General features: G+C 37.1%; 1 protein-coding gene across 1 annotated transcript; it reads right to left on the bottom strand.

Annotated features, from left to right (window-relative positions):
- Positions 1–11433: 11433 nt before the first annotated feature.
- Positions 11434–23949, bottom strand: LOC146164888 (caspase-3-like). Its single transcript, XM_083380869.1, has 8 exons — positions 23653–23949; positions 17807–17983; positions 17639–17735; positions 17268–17411; positions 17038–17082; positions 15026–15115; positions 14733–14839; positions 11434–11833 (listed from the first exon to the last, which is right to left on the bottom strand). Exons 1-8 carry the CDS (start codon positions 23947–23949, stop codon positions 11693–11695), a joined length of 1098 nt encoding a protein of 365 aa, XP_083236995.1. The 3' UTR covers positions 11434–11692.
- Positions 23950–27540: the final 3591 nt, after the last annotated feature.

The raw sequence follows: 27540 nt of genomic DNA, 5'->3' as shown, positions 1-27540 counted from the left end.
TAAGATAAAACTAAGAATATTGAACAAAATTACGCGTTTTTTTTGTAGATTAAAAAGCTCTTTAAATAGGTTACTGTTTAGTTTGCTGTTTAGTATGATGGGCAAACTTGTGTGCTCGATACTTAGACAAAAGCTAATACTTTGTATGACTGTTGTCGAAAGTTAACCGATGAGCAGCGAAAGAAATAGCAGACAAGTTGACACATTTAGCAATAAATTAGAAGCAAAACATCTGATTCAATGAGAATCGCGAAAAAGCACTCCCCAGCAAATATAACTATAGTCAATCGAAATAGTCTTAATCGTTCTTCCATCGAAAAGGACGGACAAAAATAGTGATACTATACATGCGAGGGCACGAAATATAAGAGAAAGTTGTTTTCTTTAATGTAAGTTATCACTAAAAGTTGTGACAGTTGAACCGCGGATTAATTTTTGTGTGTAAACTATGGACTGTGTTGCACGTTGTTTGATTTCCACCATGGCGGCTGTTTTTCTGTCTGTTGCCAAAACAGTAAAAAAAAACGGAATTTGTGAAAGTGATCTCGTTTTTCAAAGACTTTACATTGCGGCGTGAACTGTAGCAATAAGGAACTTATTAGTTTGCATTTTAAGAAAAAGCGACATTAAACCACGTAATCAGCGTACAGCAGATTGATCTTTAATTTGTCTAAATACTAAGGCGCGGCAAAATCTGCTGCCGCAATAAATAAATGGACGAAGCGCCGTAATAAACACACAATCACCAGCCAAGATTGCGCGGCAGAAACTGTAAGGTAAGATTAGTAACGCAGCAGAAAATATAACAACTAGCCGACAAAAAAGAGGAATTAGCGTTTGGGTTGTCCGATAATATCGTATCGAAATCCACTCAATAACGAGTTGCATTTTATTCGTACTCGCATTACATACTAAGGGGGTTTCGGTGCCCATTAAATACAATTTAATTTAAGCATTTTAGCCTTGGTTTGGTTTGCGATCCAAAAATATAAATGACAATATTAACTAAACTAATAACTGCTCAAAGATATCTTAGTTTCAGCATTTTCTACTGAATAAAAGCAGTTGATTTGGACGGTTCGGTTATATTAATTGGGCTGATTTCATCAAAGTTTTAAGGCCATTTGGGTATCGCATCAGGCGGCGGTACGTTTAGCCCAAAAGATTGGGTATAAGTAGCGATATAGCACCCCTCTTTAGCGCAGAGTGGGAGATAAATAGCCAGCTATATCGCATATCTGCGACATATATAGAATCAAATATCGAACTAAATCAAAAAACTAATAGCATTTTTGTTTCGAGAGCGCCAGTATGCGTTTAGCGCTTGTTGGCTAACAGGAAAAATCGCAACAAAGCGCGAAGAACGAGAAACGACGACGACATCAATAAATCTCCATCTAGCGGCAAGATAAAATTCGCGAGTAAGGCCGCACGGTGACGTTGCTACTTGGGCGAGTCGGTGATGCTCAGCTGGGCGAAACCGAGCAGCGTCTTTTCGTCGGCGATCTGATTGGACGCCAGGATGCCCGGGTGCAGGGGAAACGTCAGGGAGATGGGGTGCGGACCATCCGTGACCAATTTCGAGAGGTTGGCGGCAACTGGGGATGACAAGAAGTGTTGTAAAGCGGTTTTGGTTTGTTGACGTGTATGCTGTCTGGTTCTGACATTCGCCGACTGGGGACGACACATTGGAAATGTTAAAATAAAAAATCGGCTGACTAAGAGCGCAAATCGGTTAGATCGGGAACACACAATAGAGTCCACAAATCACATTATCCCAAAATAAGTTTTTTTTTTTGTCAGATAAAAAGATCGACCGGAATAAGGCCAAAATAGGACTAATACCTAAAAGTCGTAATAACGTATAAATTGGAATAAGTCCTAAACCTGTCGGAATAAGACCTAAATGGCCAGACTCAGGCGTATACAACATTTTAACTAACCTCGAACCCCACCCCTAAGTACATCACTAACTCCCTCATAATTTGCAGAAGACAAACGGTGCTCTAAAGCCGAAACCGCTTTTTCTTACACAAAATTTCCTAAAATGAATCACCCGGGGTAATAGATTGCTTCGAAAAGGCGCGTTTTGTTAGTTCACAACGCTCACCTATGACCTTGTCCATACCGTTGACCAGTCCGGCGCTGACCATCTCCTGCGAAATACCGTCGGGTGTGTCCTGGCCCGGCTTAAAGTCGAACTTGATGTCGTGCAGCTCTTGCTGGGCGTTCCTGCAATTTTTCATTCAAAGGAAATTTTAATAGCAGTAAAAAAAATTTTGATGATTCTTTCGGCATTTGGCCAGCTATGGATTGTTGACTTGGTTTGCTTGATTGACATAATTAGGCAGAAAGTTAGAAAGATAGTAGAACTTTAAGTTATTAACAGCTCTTTCATAGGGTTTCATATATAACAATATTAGCGTTAGCGAAGAAGAATACAATATAAATTCTTATTGGGTCCATTTGAACTGTGTCTGTTTTCGTAACCTTTCGTAGGTCAACAGAAACTGAAATAAACACTCACAACAGATTGTGGAAATTCGTTCGTTGTATCTAAATCAGGGTTTATTAAACCGTAGTCCATGGACGCCTTGAGAAAAGTGGCCAAGTATTAGGGGGTCCATCAATGCCTAAATGAAATCTTGGTGTGGAAGTTAAAAAATGGCATGATTTTTTCAAAAAAAAAAGAAAAAAAAGCATTTGGCGCCTTCTTCTTAAATGTTTTTACACTTTATTTTAGTTTTACATTTGTAGAACTGAAAGCAGCAGATTTCATGACATCATTTCTAAAAGTTTGATAAAAAATTGTTTCAAGAAAAAAAAGTTTGGGAACCTCTGATCTAAATTCTATAAATAAAAACCAGGTCCTTTGATTTCAAAATAATCAATAGAAATTGTTAAACAGTACTTGCTATTTAGAATATTGCGTTACGACACTCTCTGCATACAGTAAGTGTTTGAGCTGACTTAGCCGATGTCAATAAGGGTGTTGCGCCTCTGCTAAGCGTTTTTATCGAATTGGTAGCGATCGATTACATCAGACGATAGGCAAAGCTTTCGTTTTAAGCCAAGATCAATAGGCATTAAATAGCAATATATTTGATAAGGGCAACAGTTTAGCCGTTCCAGCATACAATTACAAAAACCGAAGCCAATTTTGTGAAATTATGTGAAACAAAACGCGCGCTCCCTAAACAATTTTTTAGCTTGCGTGAACTAGGGTCGTAATGAGATTACTATAGATGACGTCATAAAACACATTTAAGCAAAATGCAAAAGCATTTTTTCAATTAAACAACTTTGTTTGAAAAAAAAAAACTATTTCTCAAATTATTCACAATTAAATTAAACTAGGCCTTCATGAACCCTTAAACTAGCCCACGTACCCCCAAGGGGCCACGAACCCACGTTTACGAACACCTGATCTAAAAACTTTTGGTAAATAAGGAACTAACGCATGTTTCTAGAAGGCGCTAGCTGTTCGATGAAAGCGTGGCCTTATTCTTGCGAGGCTCGCTGTCGTTACGACATAAAATTTTAATAAAAACGCATTTTTTACTGTAAAAAACTAATAAAGAAAAACTGACAAAAAGCACAGCAGTATAGTTATACCGCTGAGTAGGAGTAAAGATTTCTATTTCTGAAAGCTACGCTCAAAGCAGCACAATTTATTTTTTGTCAATTAGAATTCTGCGCGTCGCTTACACGCAATCGAAAAAAGAAGCAAAAGAATGATTATTAAACAAAGACCTATAAAAAATGCCTTTTAGGGAATGACGTAGGGCACAGTTACATGCAATCGAGATTGAACATCAAGGGGAACGATTGTACGCAGAACCTTGGGCCACAGAACAGAGTTTTAAACAGATTTAACAATACAAATACATTTAACAATACAGTCTTATTTTGGAATTGTAAGTGATATTATGCCATTACGGTCTTTGCTGTGAAAAAAATTAACTACAAATAATTGTTGTTGTTTAGTGAGAAACCACACTGTCTTAAAACAATGCGATTTTTAACTGCAGATAATTTACGTGTAGCCGTGAGTATAATCGAACCATCGTTTAGCAAATTTTATCAATGAAGCAACAACAAATATCTCACTAAGAAGTGACAAACAAAATAACTGATATTTAATTACTTTCAGATTTTTGCATTTTTAGTGAAATACAGGTTTACCTTCTAATTGAGCTATAAAAGCAACGTAATTTATCAATATATATCTGAAAACTTCAACAGAATTTTTTTGAGGGTACGAATAACGCTCTGACCTGACAAAAGGGGTACGAGCAGCAAAAAAGGTTTGACACCCCTGGTTTAGGGAATTACGTAAAGTATATAAATAATGTTTACCACAACCGAAGCGCTAGGTTGACTGGGGGAGGATTAGGGACGTTTGGGATACTTTGGAAGACCAGGGGCCGTGGTCGGTTGTTGGGGGGCCTGGGTGTTCGCTTTGGTCGAGCTTCATCGTTCCACCGGTCTGGGGTCGCCTGCAAGGGACTGGTGTGCTTGGGGCCGCCGCAGTCACCCCCTGACGCATCCTGAGGGGGCGTGTAGAAGCTGGGGTGGTTGGGTGACTTGGGGCTCACAGGGACCGCTTCCTCGCTGAAGCCGGGCGGCTGGCCGTTGCTTGGGTTCTCTTGGGTCGGGGTCGTAGAGGACGACTGTAGAGGATTAAGCAATTAAGGATTAGGTCAGATACGCTAACGTAGCATATCACATTATCTCAGAGCCAAGAAGCCATTATTTTTTTTTGTTTAACGGCCCCTGACTATAGTTTTGTGTACATTGGCAATCGAAATATTTTGTCGACCAGCTAAGCAAAACAGCTTGTATTGCATTTTGAATCCCAAATCAACGCCGCTGTACCACGTCGTTCGTTATAGAACCAGTCGAATAGGGATGCCCCTTACCGCGAGCATTCCCAGTTGTTCTTCGGTCATTTTACAAAGACAGAAAGATCATTGTCATTGACTACGTTGACTACCAATTTGTTGTTGAAAATGCTTTAAAACCGGTGTTCAGCACTAAGAAGAAAATGCGAAGAAGCCGTAAAGGTGTTGCACACACAGGAAGCAAATTCAAACGACCTGCTCTACTATTCTGTAGGTGTGAAAAACAACGGAGGTATATATCACAAGGTATCTGGACCATCTGCCAAGTATTTTTGCCAACGCCTGTCTACGCTTACCCCTTATTCAAAACGCATAAAATGACCGAAGAACAACTGGGAATGCTCGCGGTAAGGGACATCCCTATTCGACTGATTCAAGCTGCAGGAAACATTACCACTTCTCGTATTACTGCTCTGCTTGAACATCTCCTACACCCGATTGCAGTAAAATATTGTCAAACGGGTGTAGACGAGTATTGCACTGACAGTAGACACTACGTTGCGGAGGTGAAAAAATGGAGAAGCGAATGCATTTTGAATAAACGTAAATTGGGACAGAGAATTTATATCACAGCAGCAGATGTGGTAGCACTCTACCCTAGTTTACGAAGAACAACGGTCAAGAAAGCAGTTGCTATGGCTTTACTACAGCAATCCCATTTTTCTAAAGAAGCGCAAGCTCAGCTTGTAGACCTCACTCTTTTAACACTACAGAACGTAGTGACGAAATACGGAAAAATCTTTTATCAACAAAAAGATGGAATAGTTACCGGCGACAATCATTCGGTCTCAATTGCGAATATTGCTATGCATTATATCATACAGCCATCAATTAATGCGATAAAAAAGCACAAGTTTTTAAAAGATTTATCAACAATATCATATGGAGTGTTCCTGGCGCGGCCGCAAATAGGCACATTCAAACGTCTTTGAAAAAATCTTTAAAAAAAATTATAAACTATCAATTACAAAAATTCTTTAAAAAACATAAAACTATAACTAATTATCAACATGGATTTAGGAAGGGCCATTCTACTTCACTGGCGACAACAGGATTATATGAAGATTTACTACAGAGTAAGGATAGACACAAACACAGCTGTATTGTTTTCCTGGACCTGGCTAAGGCCTTTGACACCATAGACACTTCCATTCTTTTACAAAAACTATATCATTATGGTGGCCCTCCTTTAAAACTTATAGAAACATTTCTAGTAAGTAGAAATCATTTCATAAAAATTGGAAACACAATCTCTGGCCCAGCGATGCCTGTATGCGGTATCCCACAGGGATGTATACTAGCACCACTTCTCTTTCAAATTTATATAAACGACCTTCCGTCCAATATTGATGTAAATTGTAAACTATATGCAGATGACACCGTACTTTATGCCTCACATAGTCTTACAAGATATAATCCAAGCTAACCTAGAACATATAGATGAATGGTTTAGAGCAAATAAGTTATCCATAAATTATGCCAAAGCGAATTTTATGATAATTAAGGCTAAACGTTTCCCAGAATATAAGGTAAGCCTAATGATACAACAAAACCACCTTAAACAAGTAGGTAAAACTTAATATTTAGGTCTTTATTTTGATGAAAATTTAATGGCTACCTCATATTAAAATGATTGAACAAAAAGTTTCAAAAGCAATTGGTTTAATATCGAAAATGAAATATTACCTAGACAAACATGCATTGCATCTGCTTTATTATAGCCTTGTTAACACGCATTTACAATACTGTATTTTAAGCTGGGGTAGGGCATACCCATCAGCACTTAAGACACTTAGAAGTGCTTCAAAATAGGGCAATAAAGATAATCAGTAACTACCCCTTTATGAACACCATACAATTCTAAAACTCAAAGATATTTACAAACTAGAAATTTTAAAAACAGTATAGGTTCAAAAATAACAAATTACCTGAAATATTTGAAAACTACATGGCTCCACTAGAAAATATCAATTTATATGAAACAAGACTAAGAGAGAATCAAAATTTTTACAGATTTTGCGCTCATACAAATTCTGGACAAAAAACCTTAGCATATTTGGGATCAAAATACTGGGAAGATCTCAAATTAGAAACAAAAAACTACCATTTAAGTTGTTCGTGAAAAGGTCAAAGAAATATGTTTTCTAACATACCACGTGGGTTAAATTACAATTGTAAACAAATGGAATCAAAACAAACCCTGAGCAAATCAGCTGTACAGTGAAAAAAAAGGTCACGGCTGGTTAAACAAATGGAAACAATTACTAAATTTTAAACGAGAGTCGGAATATACATAAATTTAACACCATGTGAGGTGCTTAATACTAATACGTGCTAAGAAGTTATATAGTTTTTCGACTCATTCTATTTCGTCTTGTTTCATATATTTATACAGTGTAGTAAATATTTCGTCTTGCTTCATTTATATATAGAATATACTTTGGCTAGTCATATCAAAGAGTTTTTATTAAACTCTTTGGTCATATTATTTTTGTGATGCTTTCTACGTTAAATATTTTTAAACTTTTGGTATGGGTGAATGCATTGTTGTTGTCTTTGTTTTTTTTTTGTTTTTTTCACTGCGTTTCCGTCGTCTGCGGTGACAAAAAAATTGATGTTATTGGTGAGGCTTACCCATTTAATATCGTCGAGCTTTTTGTAGTGTAAGAATCATTATTTGATATGTAAGAATATCATTCTTATGTTTAAGTGTTCATATATCTCTGCATTTTCGTCATTGTATTAAAAATGTCATTCGGTTGTTATTGTGAAAGATTTTGCGTCAATTTTCTTGAATTTTTTCTTGAGTAATGTTATTATTGTTTTGCACTGCGTTTCGTCGCTTTTTTACTGTTATTGTCAAAGTGTTTCCTGTCAATCTCTTCGAGCTTTTCTTATGTGTAAGAATATTATTCTTCTGTTAAACATTCCTATATCTTCGTGTTTTTTCCGTCATTTGTGTTTCCGCTATAAAATTGAGTTTTTGGCTGCTATTGTGAATGACTTTTTGTCTTAATCTCCTTGAATTTGTGGTATGAGTAATTGTATTTTTGTGTTTTACTGCGTTTTCGTCGTTTTTTGTTGTTATTGTTGATGTTTTTCTTTCATTCTCTTTTGTTATGTGTAAGAATATAAATCTTATGTTTAAATGCTCATATATCGTGTGTTTCCCTTATTTGTATTTCTGGGGAAAAACGCCGTGTTTGCTGTTATTCTAAATGAATTTCGTCAATCTCAGTATTTGTAGTATTTTTTATTTAGGCTGTAAATATATCACTGTGTTAATGTCGTTTCTGGCAGTAAACTTGCGTCGTCGTTAATGACTTTTCGTTGTTATCTTATATTTCTTGTGTTTCCAACGTATCACTAACTTGTGTGTTGGGTAAATGTTTTTTGTTTTTTCGAATGAACCTTTTGTACAAACAGGGTGCAGTTGACTCGATGTACCTTACGGTCTTTCGCTGCATCCTGGAACAAACAACTGTAATTTTTTTTGGTAAATTTGTATTGCGTTCTAGTTGTTTCGGTTCCAAAAAAATAAAATCTATCTATCCATCTATCTATTGCGATGCATAATATCATACAGCCATCAATTAATTCGATAAAAGAAGCACAAGTTTTTAAAAGATTTATCGACGATATCATATGGATTGTTCCTGGCGCGGCCGCAAATAGGCACATTCAAACGTCTTTGGAAAAAGCGTTCACATCACACGGGCTTCGTCTATTATGTCGATCTTTCTGTACCAAGGATTCATGCGGGCAGGTCGAATTTCTTGATGTGGTGCACGTATTGTGTACGGAATCACCCTTCGGTTTTAAACTTAAAGATTTTAAAAAAGAAACAGCCAAACATCGACAGTTCTTGCATGGCTCAACTTACCACCCTATCACCGTTTTTAAATCTATTGTTTCAGGTGAAGCGACGCGACTTAGGTGTCTTAACGAGACAACGGAGGACTACAAAGCAAGCCTCCAAGACCTTAGCATAAAACGCGATCGATCACATTTTCCTCGGAGGATGGTCCAGGAAACAATTAAAGATTGAGTTCAGTTCAAAGACGGGCCACGTCAACCACCGACCAAGAAGAAACAAACGAACCTCGTAGTTTGGCCGACATCTTTCCCGAAGTTGCATAAAACCTCTAAAAACGAAAGGAGACTGCAGTCCCATGCAATGATAACATATAAACGGCCACCAACATTGGGAAGCATGTTAATCAATTACAAATCTATTGGAAAAATTTTAGACGATTACAGCCCAGCTACTGGAAAATCATCACCATGTGGTAACTGCTGTCTGTGTGGCCACTTTAAAGATAGCAAAGGTATGGTGCCAACAACGTTCGCAGTTACAACCAAGAGTGGAACCGTCCAGTTAAAACAGGTGCTTTGTTGCACCAACCATGGTATTTACATGGCGTCGTGTAAACTTTGTGGGGCAAGGTACGTAGGACAAACAAAGAACTCGTTTTCAACCAGAAGGAGGGGCCATCGAGCGGATGGAAAACGTTTAATTACAAGGAAAAGAACGACAAAGCTGCTCTTTTACGGCACGATGCTGTTCAACACATATGTAAACTTAAATTTAAACCCGCTATTTCGAAATGTTTTGAAATTTTATTTTTGGAAGAGCCGCCTTTGAGTCAATAGAATTTTAGCAAAGCCAAATGGTTAAAAATAACAAATGCCACTATAAATATACAAAAAAAGATTTTACCTCGCATAAGATAACCTTTTTACGCAATATATGCCGTAAGCACTTCTCTTTTTTCTCCTTTTTGTCTTTCCATCGCGACTTGTCCTTATCGAGTGTCACGTCATGTTTTGTCTGTGCGGTGCTGCTTTGCATTAGACAGTTTTCTTCTGCCTGATGTTTTGTTTTTAAACTTTTCACTTAATCTATACTGATTCCGCATGTTTTTGACCTTTTTATTATTTTGCTTTGTATATTATGTATTTTACTTTACTTATAGGAACTGACGATGCCAGTATAGGCGAAATATATATTCCTTTTAAAAAAATGTCTGATCCTGAATTTACTCTGGTTTTTAAACTTTGAGTTTTATTGTCCATTATTCTAGAATACCGTGGGATTCTACTTTTAACATTCCTTGTTAAAGAAGGTGGTTAGTTCGCTAACTACTGTTCAGGATCCCGCTGCAGACAGTTTTCAATCATCGTGCGAAATTGCTTGCTGTACGTTTTCGTCATACTCTTGTCGCTCACTCCGGTGTCGAGATTCGGGGGATCGTTTTGAAGGGTCAGAATTAGGACCTGCAAAAATCGTTAACATTATTTGAAAACACTTCTTGCTGAATTTGAGCCAACACAACATTTAAACGTAATCCAAATTATCAATGTCTTTTGAAAAGTCACCTCTATAACAAACTACTGCTATTTTACTGATAACGCTTTATAATTTTTCACTGTTTTGAAAACACTGAGTAAGTTCGCAAATTATTTAACTTTGATTGTTTTTGCGTTTGCGTGTAGCCTATTGTAAAAAAACCAACAGCGCTGGTCGTCCCCTGACTGTTTGCCGCTAATGGTGTCTGAAATTGCTTAACTTAATGCTTTCCCACATTAACAATATCATCTTTGAAGGGTAAAGCCTGTGTGGAAGCGGCGTTCAATCGACCGACGTGGTATAACATATCATCGCAATAACTTCGCAACTGTAAAAATCAAATTCAATTCTTCGCCTTGCAAGCTTAAATTACTCGTTGTTGACGGTTTGTTGTATATAGCAAAAATAGTTTCTAAACCAAAAAGCAAAAGTTCTTTAGACGATGCGAAGCATTACAACTGCAATAAGCGCAATAGTTTGCAAAATCTATCTAAATTTTGCATGATTAAGCAAAATAAAACAGTTGATTATGATGTGGGCTGTTTAGCATTTTACGTTGTAACGTGTCTCTGTAATTTTGCTAGCCTCATGAAATTTTGTTTCCCCCGAGGATAGACCGCATGACTACGAAAAATGAATGTTGCAATTCGCAAATTTTTTTTGGTGGGTTTAAGATTTATTACGATTTAGACGTTATTACAACTACTAGGTGTGATTCATATTTTGGTCTTATACCAAACTGTGTTTTTTTTCTGGTGTTGATCTTGTTTCTATGTTCCGGCGTTAAAGTTGCTCTGGAGTCCGGTTTAACTTAATTCTTCCCCACTATAAGAGTAACACTTATAAGAACGCGAGCTGTGTGCAAGAGTCATCTGATCGACTGGCATGGTGTAAACGTTTGCTGAAGCCTCATTATGCAGCCAATGGTTTTAAATAGTTTGTGGCAATTTAACATGCGACGCTTGATACGCGCGCTCGTTGCTCTTTCTCTCATCGAAAGAGACTAATTTTTTGTGCTTGCATGGGAGCTTGTTTCTTTTTTAGCCTATCGAGCTGCGTCTCGCTTAGCAAGTTGCAATGTGCGCGACGTGAACGGGATGCTGCTGTGCTTCTCTCATGTTATGTAAGAACGTATACTGGCGACCGACCGGCAGACAAAACAAACCAAACATTATAAAATACAGGAATCGCATTGTGCGTGAAGCTGTAATGAATTAAATATACTGTCAACTGCATTTTCTACAATACAAGAAAGCCACATGAACACACAGTACACACCAATGGAAAATATTTACATGTTTAACAAGGCAATTTAGCTATATCGGGACTTTCACGAGGTGTTTACATTTTCTTTTTTAAGTTTAAATTTCTTCAAGTAATGAAAGTTTTTTTATATGTTACAAAAGTTATAGCGTACAGATTTCCATGCGCAAACATTTTATGAACGCTCAACAGGCTGTATTCCAGGAAACAGATATAACTTTTTGGTGCAAGAATCTTCCACGTAGGGCATCTGCATTGAACCATGAAAGTCTTTCTGTGGATTAACCGCTATCTGGTTCTTTAGTTTACTCTTGACCTGCAAAAATAAATACCAGAAAAATATGCGTGGAGACAAGGTCAAGATACAAAGAACGTTTCCTAGCATGCACCCGTTAGTTTAGTGCAGCGGTTCTCAACCAGTGGGACATGGCTCACTGGTGGGCCACAGATTTAAAAAAGCTAGATTAAATGAAGAATTTAGTTTCATTTGTAACACTATACCTAATTTTACAGGAATAATTGCTTGGGATCAAATTGAGAAGAAATGTAAAGGAAACGTAAATTTATTGTTCAGAAGCAAGTACCTCAGTAATACACGATTGAATAAATAATTTGTTTTGATAAATGCTCTGCTATTTTTTGTTATAAACTTTTTTTATAGTTTGTTCTTTCATAAAAATTTGTTGGGCCACAGAATTTGTGTACAACGAAAATGGGTCACGAAAGAAAAAAAGGTTGAGAACCACTGGTTTAGTGGTTAGTTCGAAATATATTTAAAATCGCAGTTTTTTTTTTTCTATTAGTAATTGCAATTCGGGGCCAAACTTTAAAACCCAAGTTTGGGGTATGTGACGGAAGAATACCTTGAACCATTTTTTTTTCGGTTTCGAATAAAAGCAAATGAGCATTCAGTTTATTTCGATAAATCATAATTTTTTACTAAAAAAAAAGTTTCTGAGTTTCAAAACAAACAGCCGCATAGCTGAGAAAGCCTTTTCTGGCTCCACTTAAGTTGGTTTAATTGTTGGTCCGTCTATGCCGGAATACAAATAAACTGCTTGAAGTTTTGGCACTTATATGGCTGCTTCCCCGTACTCTTATCTTGGGCCGACGTCACTCTCCGGTAAAAATTGTCAAGGTGCTGCGCGCGCCTGTGTGTTATCATTAGGGGGATTATTTTTTGACTTGTCAAAAAAAGTCAAAATTTTGTCAACATTTACACGTTAGGTCAAAATTTGTCAAATTTAACGACGCCTATACGTTATTGAAATTAATGTATTTCTAACAGGTCAAAATTTTGTCAAAATAAATTATTTTCAGGTCAAAATTTGTCGAAACTTTAATTTTTCAGGTAAAAATTTCTTAATTTTTAAGTCAAAAAATATTCGCCCTAGTTATCATACACCCTCTCTGCATCTAAGCTTGTATACGCGAAGTGCCAGCAAGAGTATGTGACGTTGTGCAGAGTGATCGTACGGGGGATCAGGCACATAAGCGCCAAAGTTTTGTTTTGATACAAACGCATAGCGCTGAATATATTATGGCGATGTGGTAAGCCAATAAGGAGCAGCATATAGCATTCAACCGAGAAAAATCTCGCATAAAGATTTTATAGACGTTTGCTAAAAAAACAAGTTTCCTTGTTTTTATAGCCCGGGTTTCGCTTTGTAAAAATAGCAAAATACGGATTTCGCGTTCGGGTAAAAGCGGGTAGCAAACATTTTTTAATCCACCAATGGTGAACGGAACTGAGGGAAAGTAAGTGTAAAAGTTAATGTAATGGTTGTGGCTCGATACTTCCCATTGGCCAAGAAGAGGGCGGGGAATTTCTGAGCCCAGTCCTCTATGGCAACCTGTCACCACTATAGGAAGAACCAAATTTTCCAGGGGGGTGCAATCAAAACAGTGACAGCATGACGTCATAGAATGGTGGTTGCAAAACGTTATAAGAAAACTAATCAGAAACAGCCAAATACGTCCAGCAAAAGCGACCACGTGCGTCGTCGACAATCCTGTCAGGCGCCAGCTGCGATATCACGGTGTGCAATCGTTTACATTAAGCAAAAATCAAACCAAGGCCGTGAAATATATGTGATTAATTGTGGTAGAATCAAACATATTTCGACTAACAGCAGCGCAATTTTTAAGTTCCATGAACGGAACGAGCGCTAACTTGCAAGCACGTCTTTCACCACCTGCAATACTAAAACAAAGATTGTTTTTACCGGGTGTTATCATGCCACGATTAGCGCAAAATCTGCGCCAAGCTATGTGCAAAGTCAGCTAAATTACAAGCTGCGGTTGAGAGGAAATAAGCTGTGTCCATTGCACACTTAGCACGTGGTCTTAGAGTACAGTATGCTAAACGAGCATAATTTTGCGTTAAACATCATTACTTAAAAATGGAGACTTTGAAACGCGCACGACAGTCACCATTATACCTCCTTTTAAGAATCTGCTTCAGTTAAATGTCAATGTTACACCCTCATCGAATATTAGCGCAGAGACCGAACAGCAAAGAACTTACAGCGTATAAAGTTTGACTTAGCGTTGTCAATTGTCGAATACACACTTGCTAATCAGTCAACCTAAACAAATAACGAAAGAGAAAAACTTACAGCGTTTACGGTCGACCAAACAAAAGACCAAAAACGGCGTTTTGCCCTCGATTTTGGTTTCGCGCTTCAAACAGTTTATTAAACCATGACAAAAACGAACAAAAAACGATAATATCACTTACAAAAAGGGGGTAAGAACTCCCGCCCACCAGAATACGCCAATGGGGGCAACGTATATTGGATAATATTTGTAACCTTCATAAGTAATACATATTACACTTATAAATAATACTAATAATCGCATTTTAAAATTCCAGGGGGGGGGCAAGTGCCCCCCCCCCCCTGCGGGCGCCCATGGCTAGTAGTATACTGGATTAACACATTTAAGAAACACTGGTATAAATACAACTAAAACAACATATACATATACACAATGTGTATTCTGTGATCAAGCCTTTCTGGAGTCATATTGACCAACGATAACGAAACCTATATAGTACACAAGATGCCTTTGGGGAGGCTAACCGAAATCAATCAGCCTGATCAGCATTGTAGTACAAGCAAGGACAGTATAGAAAAACAACTAGCCTGGGTGAGATTCCAACCACTGCCCCAAACATAGCATTTTTTTTTCATTAAGATACTCTATCAACCTACCTCAATCATCATGTCCCCAACATGAGTGTCATGCGCGTTATCCTTAAAAACTTCGACCAGTGCCTTCACGAGCCATGAGCCCGATTCATTCACAAATGCGAGATTATCTTTAAAAAAGAAACGCAAATTGTAAAGCTTCAAATTATTTTCAATCTAGTAAGTTATATTTACAAATTTTTCACTTGAGTCATAGTTTTTTGCATCAGTGAAATTGTCAATTTTTTAGAACTTTACTTAGTATTAACACCATGTGTATACATAAGAATATAGAAAATTGTACAATAGGAAAATACCTTTGTGGGTGGCATAAACGATCATCGTGTCACACTTTGTTGGGATAACGCTCGGGTCATGCCTTCCATAGAGTCTTGCTGCGGCAATATCTGCAACACATTGTGTTTGCCAAGCAAATAGGTATATTCCAGACATATAATATAATCAATATATCTTATGCTATGTTAACAATTTATTAATGAAAAAAGTAAAAATATATTTTCTGTTTGAACTATTTCGGAATGTTGTGCGGTATTCCTTTTATCTAGCTTTTTAAAATGCTTATTAAGTGTAGTTTGTAAACAATTACTGAATATAACTGTTGTAATGGCTTGTTAATTCATTGTTTCAAATAACTTGATTCTACTTAAGTCATTTGGAAAAATCCCTTGACTTAGATCTAAGTCATTGAGTCAAATGACTTGGATTGAAATTAAGTGCCTTTTATAAACATTTTTTTCAATTGAATTGTTTATCTATATTTTTGTACGTAAATCAATTTGTGGATTCCTGTCTACGCCATGCATCAAGGCATTTCGCAATAAGGCTTTGTGATATAACAAGCCCCTGTCTTCTTCAAAGCTATGTTACTCTTTTGTCAGCAGATTGGTTTCACCAGAAAATTTAAGTTGTAAAAGGTCAACAAAAGTTCCAAGGGTTAGATTAGAGTAAAGAATGTTAAAGTTTCAAGAGTTAGACTGACAGTAAGGGAGGGTTACAGTTCCAAGAGTTAGAGTAAAGAGATTTAAAGTTCCAAGAGTTAGAGTTAAGAGAGTAAAAGTTCTAAGAGTTAAAGTTAAAAGAAAGAGTTAAAATAAATCGTTTCTGTACTGTTGGTTTGTTAAATGATTAAAATGTGTTTTACGTCACAGGCAAGGGCTTCAAAATAACCCCAAGCATGTCCGAACAAAATTCGGATATTTGATTCCTTTATACTGGATCATTTCTATGCGTTTCTGGTTTATTTAAAATAATTATAATCATAACATTTTTAGGCAGAAAATTGGCCTTTTAGTAATGTAATTTTAACACAGACGTCAGACGTACATGTTTTAAGTTATAGACCAGGGTTTCTCAACCGTGGCCCTCGGCCCCCCTGGGGGGACACGGAGCGGTCATTGGGGGGCCACGAGCACAGGTCTGTACCAATATTGTGGTATGGCAAAACCCGTGTCACTAATATTAATTTTTTTAGTTAAACTCAAACTTGTAGTGTTAAACCTTCTTTGACCTGTAACACATTTTTTTTTATACCTCAAGCTTGCAATTCTTGATCTGCTCGCCTAATTGTCAATCATTGTTACGTCACATACAACCAACATTTGTTTTTTTCTAGTTTCCTCAGTTCTTTTTTGGAAGTTTAGCCAGCATTTTATTAATTTGTAAACGGCAAGTTGAAATGACAGCAAAACTAATACAAGGATGTTAACGTTTTTTTCACAAAATGATTGTTGTTGTTCCATTGATTAAATTTTGCGTTAATTGCGTTAAGTAGTCAAAGCAAGCTCAACAGAGCTAAGAGTTGAATTGCACATACTTTCAGAAAAGTTTACTATTAAAAATACGTTTTAACACGAAGAATAAGCAAGGTTTTGTTTTATCAAATGTCGAAAAACTAGCGATGTCAAATGCATGATTACTACCGTCAAAACTTAGAAATCATTGCGATAAAAAGCATCCCCAAAGAAGGAATGGTGATGTCAATGTTATTTTTGCCATAAGAATACGATTCGACCAGGAAGCGACGTTACCTGATTTTGGACTTTAAATGTATTTATTCATCGGCTTTCGTTCAATCGAAGTGTTTTTATTAACGTGGTGAAATAAAATAAGTGAAAACACGTTAAACACAATTCTAGATATATTTTTTAATCTAGGGGGGCCACTAGGATTAAAAACCTTTCAAAGGGGGCCACGAGGCATGATAGGTTGAGAACCACTGTTATAGACAATTAAAGAAAAAACGTTCAGTTCATCCCCAGTCTCCCTTACCTAAAGAGGTCTAAAATGCCCCACATTATAAGATGCTTACCAACATTGCTTTCCACTTGGATAGGAACTGGAAGGTTGAATTGGTCTATTAAAAAATCATAAAGTGATAAAGAGTATACATTTTGCATCCATTTGAACAAATGCAATACAAGAAAAAAACATATTGTGATGAATGTACACATCACGAATGTAAAACATTCGTGTTTTACTACAAAATATTCGCGCATTACTACAAAATGTCACAATTATAAGCTTTGATACATAACCTACTTCCTCTGCAGCATTGAAAGATGATTAGCTTGGGTTTTACCACAAGATGTTGATTTTTGTCGCCGTCAAATTTACCAATGATCTTCTTCAGTAAAATGCCTTCATTTGGCCATCCAACCCCCAAGACAAATTCCTGTCCATTTCCTAAAGTTTGTTTTGAATAATAACGATTAAGTGTTTATTTATTTTGTATTTGCAATAATCGTGCTGCTGTAAGGGAAACAAAGACAAATTAAGTTGTCATTCTAGTAGAGACACATTAAGTATTTACTTTGGCGAGCAAGGTCGCAAATTGTTTGAGTGGTGTTTAAGCCACATTTTTGTTGCGATGAAAATTCTGCGCGCCATAGAGGACTGATAAATTCCTTTACCTGATGTTGTGCCATGGCTGAGTATAATCAGAACGCAGTAATCCGATGTAGCGTGCTGTTCGTCGGTAGAAAATTTTTCTACTTCATCCAACATAGCCTTGAACGAGAAAGTATAGGGTCTCGCAGACTGCTGCGGTAAGTTACTCGAAAAATAAAACAAATACTCACCGGTCTGCTGAGATTTTGTTTTATCTTCACCTCACATCCCATCTCTTTCCATAATGTTTTAAGTCGTTTAGCGCCTTCTTTGTAGCCCAGAAGATGGCAACGTTCATCGCTTTCGGTTTCAAAATTGTTTTCAATAATCAGAACCCGACCTTTGGTTTGGTGGGAGATGCGGTAAACCTGAACAATGAAATTTCACATAACTGTGCATCTAGGGAGAAAAAAAATTTCGTTTGATAATACTAGTGTTAGTGCTAAAGCTGATAAAAAAGAATTATGCAAAGCATTAAAATAACACGCTTTATAAAAAATTGCATTAAACTTTAAAACATATAACTCAGAGGTTCCCAACGTGAGCGGTACCGCCCCCTTGTGGGCGTTCGATATGAAATAATATTGAGCCCAAGGGGGCACTAGTGTAAAAAAGGTTGAGAAACACTGATATAACTGAACAGCTAGTTTTAACAGAACGACGTAAAATATGCACTAGCTAATATTGTTTTTTATGTTTTAAAGATCAGACAGAAAAGTGTAGCTTTGTCCGCAGCATTATGAATGCATAAAAAGGCGTACAATATTTGCGGTAAACTCTCTAAATTATAATACCCTGGTGTGACTATAAAAAGTGGAAAAGAGTTAAACGACGACAGTGGTTGCATGTCGCTGTAGTCAAAACTGGTAGAGGTTAAATAGGCATAATTTGTTCTTTATTTAGCCTAAATAGGCAACGTTGGAACAATTAAGAGTAGCTTAAGAGTACCTATATCCGATAATATCGGATCGGAGCCGATACCCGATGACAAGTAGGCCTAATAGTATTGGCACTCGTCTGTTACTCGGCTTATGGGTACCGAAAGTTTGTGCAGTTCAGACGTGTTTTTTGATCTAACATAAAATATCTTCTTAAATAGGTAAATTACTCACAGAAATAATTGCGATAAAAATCAAAGAAAAATAAGCTTTATAACGCAAGGACAAATTTCGGTAAAATACGCTAAAAATCATTACCATTGTACTCATCAATTTGATCGGTTTTGATTAGTTCAACCAAACTATGACGTCACGTGGTATCGGCTTGGTTCGGGATAGATTTTGTCCAAAGCATCGGGTATCGGCATCGAAATAAAATAGTAAGTAACATACATCCATGGGCGCCCACACGGGGGGCAAGGGGGGGGGGGCACTTGCCCCCCTGCAAATGCGATTATTAGTATTATTTATAAGTGTAATATGTATTACTTATGAAGGTTAAAAATATTATACATTATCCATTGCCCCCCAGTGGCGTATCCAGGGGGGCGGGAATTCCTACCCCCTTTTTGTAAGTGATATTATCGTTTTTTGTTCGTTTTTGTCATGGTTTAACAAACTGTTCAAAGCGGCGTGCTTTTAAAGTAATTGGGTCACGCGTCTTAATCTAATGCGAAACCAAAATCGAGTGCAAAACGCCGTTTTTCGTCTTTAGTTTTGTCGACCGCAAACGCTGGGATAGTTTTTCTCTTTCGGTATTCGTGTAGGTTGACTGATTAGCAAGTGTGTATTCGACAATTGACAACGCTAAGTCAAACCTTCTTCCTTTTTTGTCGCTAAAAACGTCGAGTTTGACGCAGTATGTTCCTCGCTATTCGGTCTCTGCGCTAATATCCGATGTGAGTGTAACATCGACATTTGTTTAACTGAAGCAGATTCTTAAAAGGAGGTATAATGGTGACTGCCGTGCGCGTTATAAAGTCTCCATTTTTAAGTTATGATGGTTAACGCAAAATTATGCTCTTTTAGCATACCGTACTCTAAGACCACGTACTCAGTGTGCAATGGACACAACTTATCTCCCCTCAACCACAGCTTGTAATTTAGCTGACTTTGCACACAGCTCGGCGCAGATGTTGCGCTAATCGTGGCATAATAACACCCGGAAAAAAATGATTTTCGTTAAAGTATTGCAGGTGGTGAAAGACGTGCTTGTAATTTAGCGCTCGTTCTGAACTTGAAAAACTGCGCTGCTGATAGTCGAAATATGTGTGATTCTATCAAAACTAATTACACATATTTCACGGTCTTGGTTCACCGTGATTTCGCAGCTGGCGCCTGACAGGATTGTCGGCGACACACGTGGTCGCTTTTGCTGGACGTATTTGGCTGTTTTTGATTAGTTTTTTTATCACTTCTTGCAATCACCATTCTATGATGTCATGCTGTCACTATTTTATGACGTCATTATTCATCAACTTAAGACGAAAAATAGGGGAATTTCCTAAGTTGAAAATTCTGGACCCCCTCCTTTTTGATTTTTCGGTTATGCCCCTGATTGCCCCACCTGGAAAATTTTCTGCGGGCGCCGCTGTATACCGTGATTTTGTTGTGGTTGTTAAAGAAAAACGTGACTCGAAAAAATGTGTGCCTCACCATCTAGGAACCTCACCGCGCGTCACTGGTAACAATATGGAGCAAAATGCTACAAACTCTTGAGGCTACATTCATAAAAGACTGAATGAATTCTTGCGAAGCGTATTAAAAATGCAAATCAGATTTACTCACTTGATTTACGGCACAGGAGCTATGCCCCGCACCCAAGATTTATAAATATTTTACTCTTATCAATTTGTTTTGTAGCATTTATGAGCAGTACCGTAACACTCGATCACAGGCACTCCACACCTTTAATTGGCACGCACTGTTACCTCACAAACGATGTAGTTAATATTACGTTCGCTATACATTAATGTAGTTACTTTCAGTCAGTCTTTGACTGTTTTTTGAGTATTGCGTTAACCTTCAGTCAGTTGCTGCTCAAAACGGTTTGCTAGCATTGTTATTTGAGTTCGTTACGGCAGTTAATAAAATGGTATAAACAAAAAAGTTTTTGCACAGGATATTTGATTTAAAGTTAAAATATTACACGGCGACTTGATGGCAAAACGCTATCATGTTATAATGTAAAACATATTATTAAACGAAAACAATACGGTACGCGCGAAGCGCGACAATTTTGCGTTTACATATGGTTAAAGTTAACAAAAACATAGTTCGACAGGCTCTCAGGACCACATTTGTCACGTGGGGCCTTTCCAAGTTAAGCCAATATAAAAACTCTATGCCACGCCAACTTTTAAAATAAAGTGCAATGAATATACGATTATCACGCGGCCCACAGCTACATGATAACACTAAACTATTCTAAAGTAACTCGCGGCCCACTAAAAATGGCTGTGGGCCCACATTTGGGCCGCGGCCCACAGTTTGCCGACCATTGGCTTACTTGGTCAAGTTCCATTGTTGTTATTCCCAGGTTATGCATTTAGAGTTAACTGTGAGACGCAACAGATTTCCTCAAAACGCAAACATAACAGATATAGGTTATAAATCAGATTCGCGCGAGGCGCAAAACATTTAAGCTTTTAGGTAATTAAAATAGCCATAAAATATAGAAAAAGGCCCAGTTCTTAGTTGGTAAAAGAGGTGTCTGGCTGGATCCGGCGCTCAGGCAATAGGTTGCCGACCCCTTTTACAGAATATGGTTTGGGCAGTTACGTTATTCTATACTCGCGGTAATTATAGGATAATTGGGAGATACAATTTTGCTTAATCGTATACGTGAACAGAAGTGCGAATTTCTAAAAATCGACGCCAGTAAAAAATAATTTTAGGCAAGTGAATCATACGGTTTTTTATTTTATACATTGCGTTTAGGACGCACGTCTTCAACATGAAATTTTTAAGCAGCTATATTTCATCATGGAAACCAAGGTGGGTTTTTCGCGCAGTGATATAATTTTAAATACGTCGCAACATATTAAGACTAGGGTTGGGGTTTGCGTTTAGGTTCGGGTGGTGTCAGGGTTAGTATTACTAAATTCAACTACCCTAGTTTTGCATTTTATTTATGGTGTATACGAATGTACGATTATCACGCGGCCCACAGCTACATGATAACACTAAGCTATTCAAAAGTAACTCGCGGCCCACTAAAAATGGCTGTGCTGCCCACATTTGGGCCGCGGCCCAAAGTTTGCCGACCACTGGTGTATACACTTATAAATAAATAATTCGCGAAAGCATTCTATGAGCTTAGGATAAAACCGAAAAAGTTAAAGATTTTAATCCGATTTTAAGCCATTGAAATTAGTCGGATCGGCTGTTTTGCGAAACTGAAAGTTGAACTCAACACCGATCTCATCATCGGATCATCGTCTTACAATCGTTATACTTCTATAGTTGTTATCCTGTTTAGCACGTTTTTCATCATTTATTTTTAATCAACCACACTAGAAACTTAATTATGTAAATTGAGTTAACCTTTTCGCAATTTTAATCCTCAGTGCTTTCTGGCAACACTATTTGAGTCTATTCCCGGCCTCTTTTTTACTTCCTGGACAAAGCTTGTGACTTACGGGGCACATTTTGCGGTATGAAGGTATTGTTAAGTTTTTTTTTACATAGGCCCCGTTATATTTAAAGCATTGCTTGCTTAATACAATATGCAAGCAGATAAACATGAAGAAATAAAAATAAAGTTTAAGATTGTACTGTACATGCAATTTTTGTTTAATAATGGTTTTCCATTCTACGCACCTGGCAACCTTTCATGTGGCACCTTAATATTCATGTTTACCCCCTTGCAGTGGGCCTGGGTGTACCACCCTTCAACATGGCCATGGTAGCTTGTAGAGAAATAGTGGGCCAACAGATATAGTTAACAACTAAATGGAAACCTAAACCATGTTTTTATATTTTTGTTAAAATTGCTGCGATATTTTGTACAATTTTATTATAAAAATCGTTCTCTAATTTTCTGGTTGTCGCAATAAACTATAGTTGTTTTTACAGTGGTAACAAAATTGGCTTGAATTTTACACTAACTTTAATACAAGCAAGAATTAAGGCTGCAATAATATTTTCCGCGTTGGTACAAAATACTTGGAAGCAGGATGTGCATGACTGGAACGAGTTAATCGGACAGGCGATGGTTAATTTGTGTCGAAATTGCCACTGTTATAAGTTTTCTCTGGATCAGTTTTACAAAAAGATTTTAACCAGTTTTAAAAAATCACGAAACTTCGCCGAGATTATTGCACCAAAATCTTTTACGTAGAGGCGAAAGATTGATCAGATTGGCTGCCTTCGTGTTCGTTTATGACTGTTTTGTTTTATTACCGGTACAGGCGGCGGCTTATCTAGCATTGGCTCGCTTTAACACAATGCACATCAGTTATCAGTCACCTGGTTTCACGACAGTTTGATTCACTGCGCTGAAGAAAAATGAATTTTCGATTCAGTCTGTATTTTTAGGCACTTATAAACACCATTTGAAACGTTTGGGGTAAACCATTTTATTCTAAGAAATCAATTATATAAACAACGCATTATAATAGGGCCCAATTAGTTTTACAAATTCTAGTTATTCTACGACTACGCGATTTATGATGCCACACAACACATACTACTACAGCACACAAAGTCACACAACAACTTTAAAGCGATCTGTACAAGAAAAGGCTTGTAAAAAGGTGATGGAACTCTTGTTGCTCAGTTAGAGAGACTTTTAGCAGTATTAGTTTAGCGCAATGGAAATTTAAAATGTTTTAACACTAACACACATTTATTGATGCTTTTTCACGCTATTTTTCTTGCGTTTTAAAAGTCAAAATCCGACGAATTCCGAAAATTTGTAAAAGTTACTTGATTTGGTCGCCTATAACGGTTTTCCAAAACAAATTATTGCGTGCGCCACCCAAGCCAACCACTATAGGAAATCACACTTTTACAATGAAACGATTCGTGACAATTTACATATTACATTTTCTCGAATCAAGTCATTCTGACAATACTATATCTTGTCCGACGCAAACCTCTGACACCTTAAATACTTTTGCCAGGTATTTGGGAACTCCACGGACATGTCGACAGACTTTATTCGCCTGGCTAAGCAGAAGGTTTACAGCGATTTGTTTAAAATGCTCAGTGACCACACTGCAGAATATGTCTTTGCTGACCCTGCAACGTGGCTCAACGTATTCCAAGTATTCAGTAGTAACAACTTTTGGCAGGCGCAACATTATTTCGTCAAAGTCGTCGTCGCCAAAATCCGCCTTTTTCTGTTGAACAAACTTCATCAGACGCTCTTGAAAGTCAATATGGTACTTCATCGGTTCCAGCACGCATGTATCAGAGAGTAACTAAAACCAGGATTAAAGGTCAATCTCCTATCTCCATTTTAATTTATGGAGTTTAAAAAACATGACTTTTCGTAACCAAATGCTTTCTTATAAATCAATCAAAATAATGTTTTGAAAACAAATGTCATAATATCTTACTAATTCTATATTGACAAAGTTCATTGTTTTATTGACTTACGACATCCATAGCTGCTTTGTAGCGGTATTTGCATTCTTCCAACAGTCTTTCCTTTTCGTTGTCCAACTATAACATTTTAAACAATTTGAGTTTTATTTTGACATGGGCCTAATATCTCACTTTAGAGGCGGAAAGGGCCTTTAAAGGGTTTTACTATATTTATTATTCTGATACACGTTTTAGCATTTCAAACAAAAAACATTTCACCATTATTATTATTTTTCAAAATTTTCGTAGAAAAAGTCCAGGGGTAAATTGGAATAAAAAAGTCGTACATAAACAATGCGTTTTAGGTTGCGTACAACAGCGTTTGGTAATTTTCGATGGAAACAGCTAAATCACATTTTTTCCCCATTTTAATTATACGTAAATTCAAAACCAATATAACAGTGGTGTTTTCGCTTTGTAAATATATAATATCCTTCGTAATACAGCTTTTGGATTAAAAGTAACACTTGTCTAAAGTGAAACTTCACATAATATAAACGAACTGTGTGGCGTTTTTAAGGCTACGTCTTTAAGATGTAGCTTAAGTTCTTAAGAAGAGATAAGTTTAGATGTAACTTTGCGACGGCGCGTTTTTATCGCAACTATGTGACGTCGCGTTATGACATAACGTTATGACGTCATATTTGACAGAATTTGTAATATCCTCCCCTCCTAAAAAAAGTCTAGATCCGCGCCCTGCACCTGAGATTCGTGCGCTAGGCCTGTTTAACCTATGTGGTCGCCTTTTAGGGCCCATTTTGACGATCACATGAAGCGGGTTTTTTGAAACAAAACGGAAATTTACATTCTTTTTGTTACGTCTAGCCCATCAAAAAACGGTGGATTAAATAAAATAAATCTAAATATTGATCAAAACTTTTTATTCTGCAAAAAATAGATATTTAAAGATTAACATTTTAAATGGGTTGCAATATTTTTTTAAGGTAAACTACCAAACCTAATAACATTTAGATTCGCCAACCTACCTTCTTTTCATCAGTAAACCAAATAACCTCGAGGTCCACTTCTCTCTTCAAACATACGTAACGGGTTTTGATCAGAACTTCATCGTTAGTATACGTTCTTGCACTTTGTTTAAACATCGAAAGAGTTTTTTCGGCAACACGTTTAAGATGTTTTTCTATGATCTTCTCGTCATAATCCATTTTTGACACTTCCGTCTAAATTTAAGTCAAAAAATTATTTCACTATATACGTTAAATTTCCTTGTGGAAAAGGTGAAGCGTCATCTCGACTTTTCAATATTATAACATTTATTTGTTTAAATTAATTCACGATTCGTTTAAGTTCCTTGTGAAAAAGCGTCATACAGACTTCTACATGTTATAGCATCTCATTTATGCTAGACCATACATCGATAAAATTCCTTGCTGTGACAAAGCCTATATTTCAATTTTAAATTTTCTTTGCTTCTCGTCGACTTAATACTAGGAAAGGGAAAATCGCGTAGATTACTTCTCTCATAATGACTTGACTGGGACTTGACTTGTTATTTTTGCAAATGACTTGCCTTGGACTTAAGTTAATTTTCAAATGAATTGACTGGGTCTTAAGTTATTTCAAAATGACTTGTTTACAACACTTTTTACTGGTATAAACGGTTTGAGCTATAAACGTATACAAAATAGGACTAATACCCTAATACAGTGGTTCTCAAACTGTGCGTCGCGGCGCCCTGGTGCGTCGTTTCAATTTCCCAAGGGCGTCGCAGAATAGTTCCGTTTCGTGGCTGAACTCAGTTTATTAACTTTTTCGAAAATCAGTTGGACTAAAATTGTTTTTTAAGTGCTGTTTAATAGATAAACTTGTTCTTTAAGTGCTGTTTAATAAATAAAATTGTTCTCTAAGTGCTGTTTAATAGATAATTCCTTGCATGTTTATTAATGCATTGTTACGCGACAATAGCCTTTTATACAGCAGTAACATTGTGTAATTTCAAGTTAGCTTATAACAAAGCAAACCTGTCTGGATACTCTCAATACTCTAATTTTCAATTTGCTTGAAAAGAAAAGTAGGACGCTGCCTTTAAATTTGCAAAGCATATTTGGGCAACATTTGTCCAAGCTCGAGTCGAAATTTTCAAAATACTTCCCCGAAATTTTTTCGAACTACGAATGGATTCGTGACCCTTTTGTCCAACCTACTACCTTCTTTTACTGCACAAGAAAAAGAAGCCTACATTGACGTTTAATTCAGGAAATCGGTCAACTTTTGGATTTCAATGAATGCCGATTATCCAGCTTTGGTGCACTATGAATTATTATCCCATTCGCCACGTTGTATTTATGTGAAGCAGGATTTTCTGCTTTGGCGGTGATAAAAAGCAAATATCGATCACGAATTAACACAAAAAGAGAAATGCGTGTGGCAATTTCAAAAATTCTCCCAAGATTCAATGAACTTTGTAAAAACAAACAAGCCCACACGTCACATTAAATAATATGCATTGCCTTTTGTTGTTGTATCAATAAAACAACTTAAATAATATGTTTTCTCATTAACTTTTATTTTCGGGTGCGTGGCAAGTCCAGAAAACTTTTCCAGAGGCGTCGCAACATAAAAAGTTTGAGAACCACTTTGAGAACAAACGTATAAAAATAGGACTAATACCCTAATAGACCAAAATAGAACTAATACCTATTACCTAACAGCCGTAGTACAGTCTAAATAGGAATAGGCCTAAGTACTAAACCCACCGGAATAAGACCTAAATGGCCAGAATCAGACCAACACTCTTAATAATGGTAACCACTTACCCATTTTTAACCCCACGCATTACCCACCAATCACCCCAAACAGGGTAAAAATATCCGGTGCCAAACCAGCGGTGCCCGACGGCGCCGGTCAAACTAGGGCGTCGAAACGTCGACACCAAAACGGTAGATGCAAGACCCATGGCCCCCGATCGTCCAATACCCTCTGCCTACCATTTCAGGTGTTATTTCCGTCATTGAGGCCAGGTTCAGATAAATTTAGGACGTATTTTGACAGATTTAGGTCTTATTCAGAAGACTAAGTTTTTATTGTAGCGTGTATATTACTGCGTATTTGACTTTATTATGTCGTTGGTCCTAATACTATGGTTTTATAGATCTTTCTGATTTAGGAATTCCCGCTTTTTTGTCTTATTGTGTGTTTCCCTTTCTGGTATATAATGCTGTATTGAATTTGTGCCTATAAGGATCAAAGTACTAGGAGTTAATGGTTAGGATCGATGAGACATATAAAGCGAACCAGTGGTGAATATCAGCCATCAGCCAACTCACCGGACAACGTTTCCTTGCGTTTGAAATGTTGTGCATGTTAAAATCCCGAATGCGAATTTGCACCTCTTCAACGAAGTTTTTATGAAACCCAGGACAGGATTAACCATT

This window comes from Ascidiella aspersa, chromosome 2, assembly GCF_963924565.1.
Source record: "Ascidiella aspersa chromosome 2, kaAscAspe10.2, whole genome shotgun sequence".
NCBI lineage: Eukaryota > Metazoa > Chordata > Ascidiacea > Phlebobranchia > Ascidiidae > Ascidiella > Ascidiella aspersa.
This window is presented reverse-complemented; position numbering and strand designations above follow the sequence as displayed.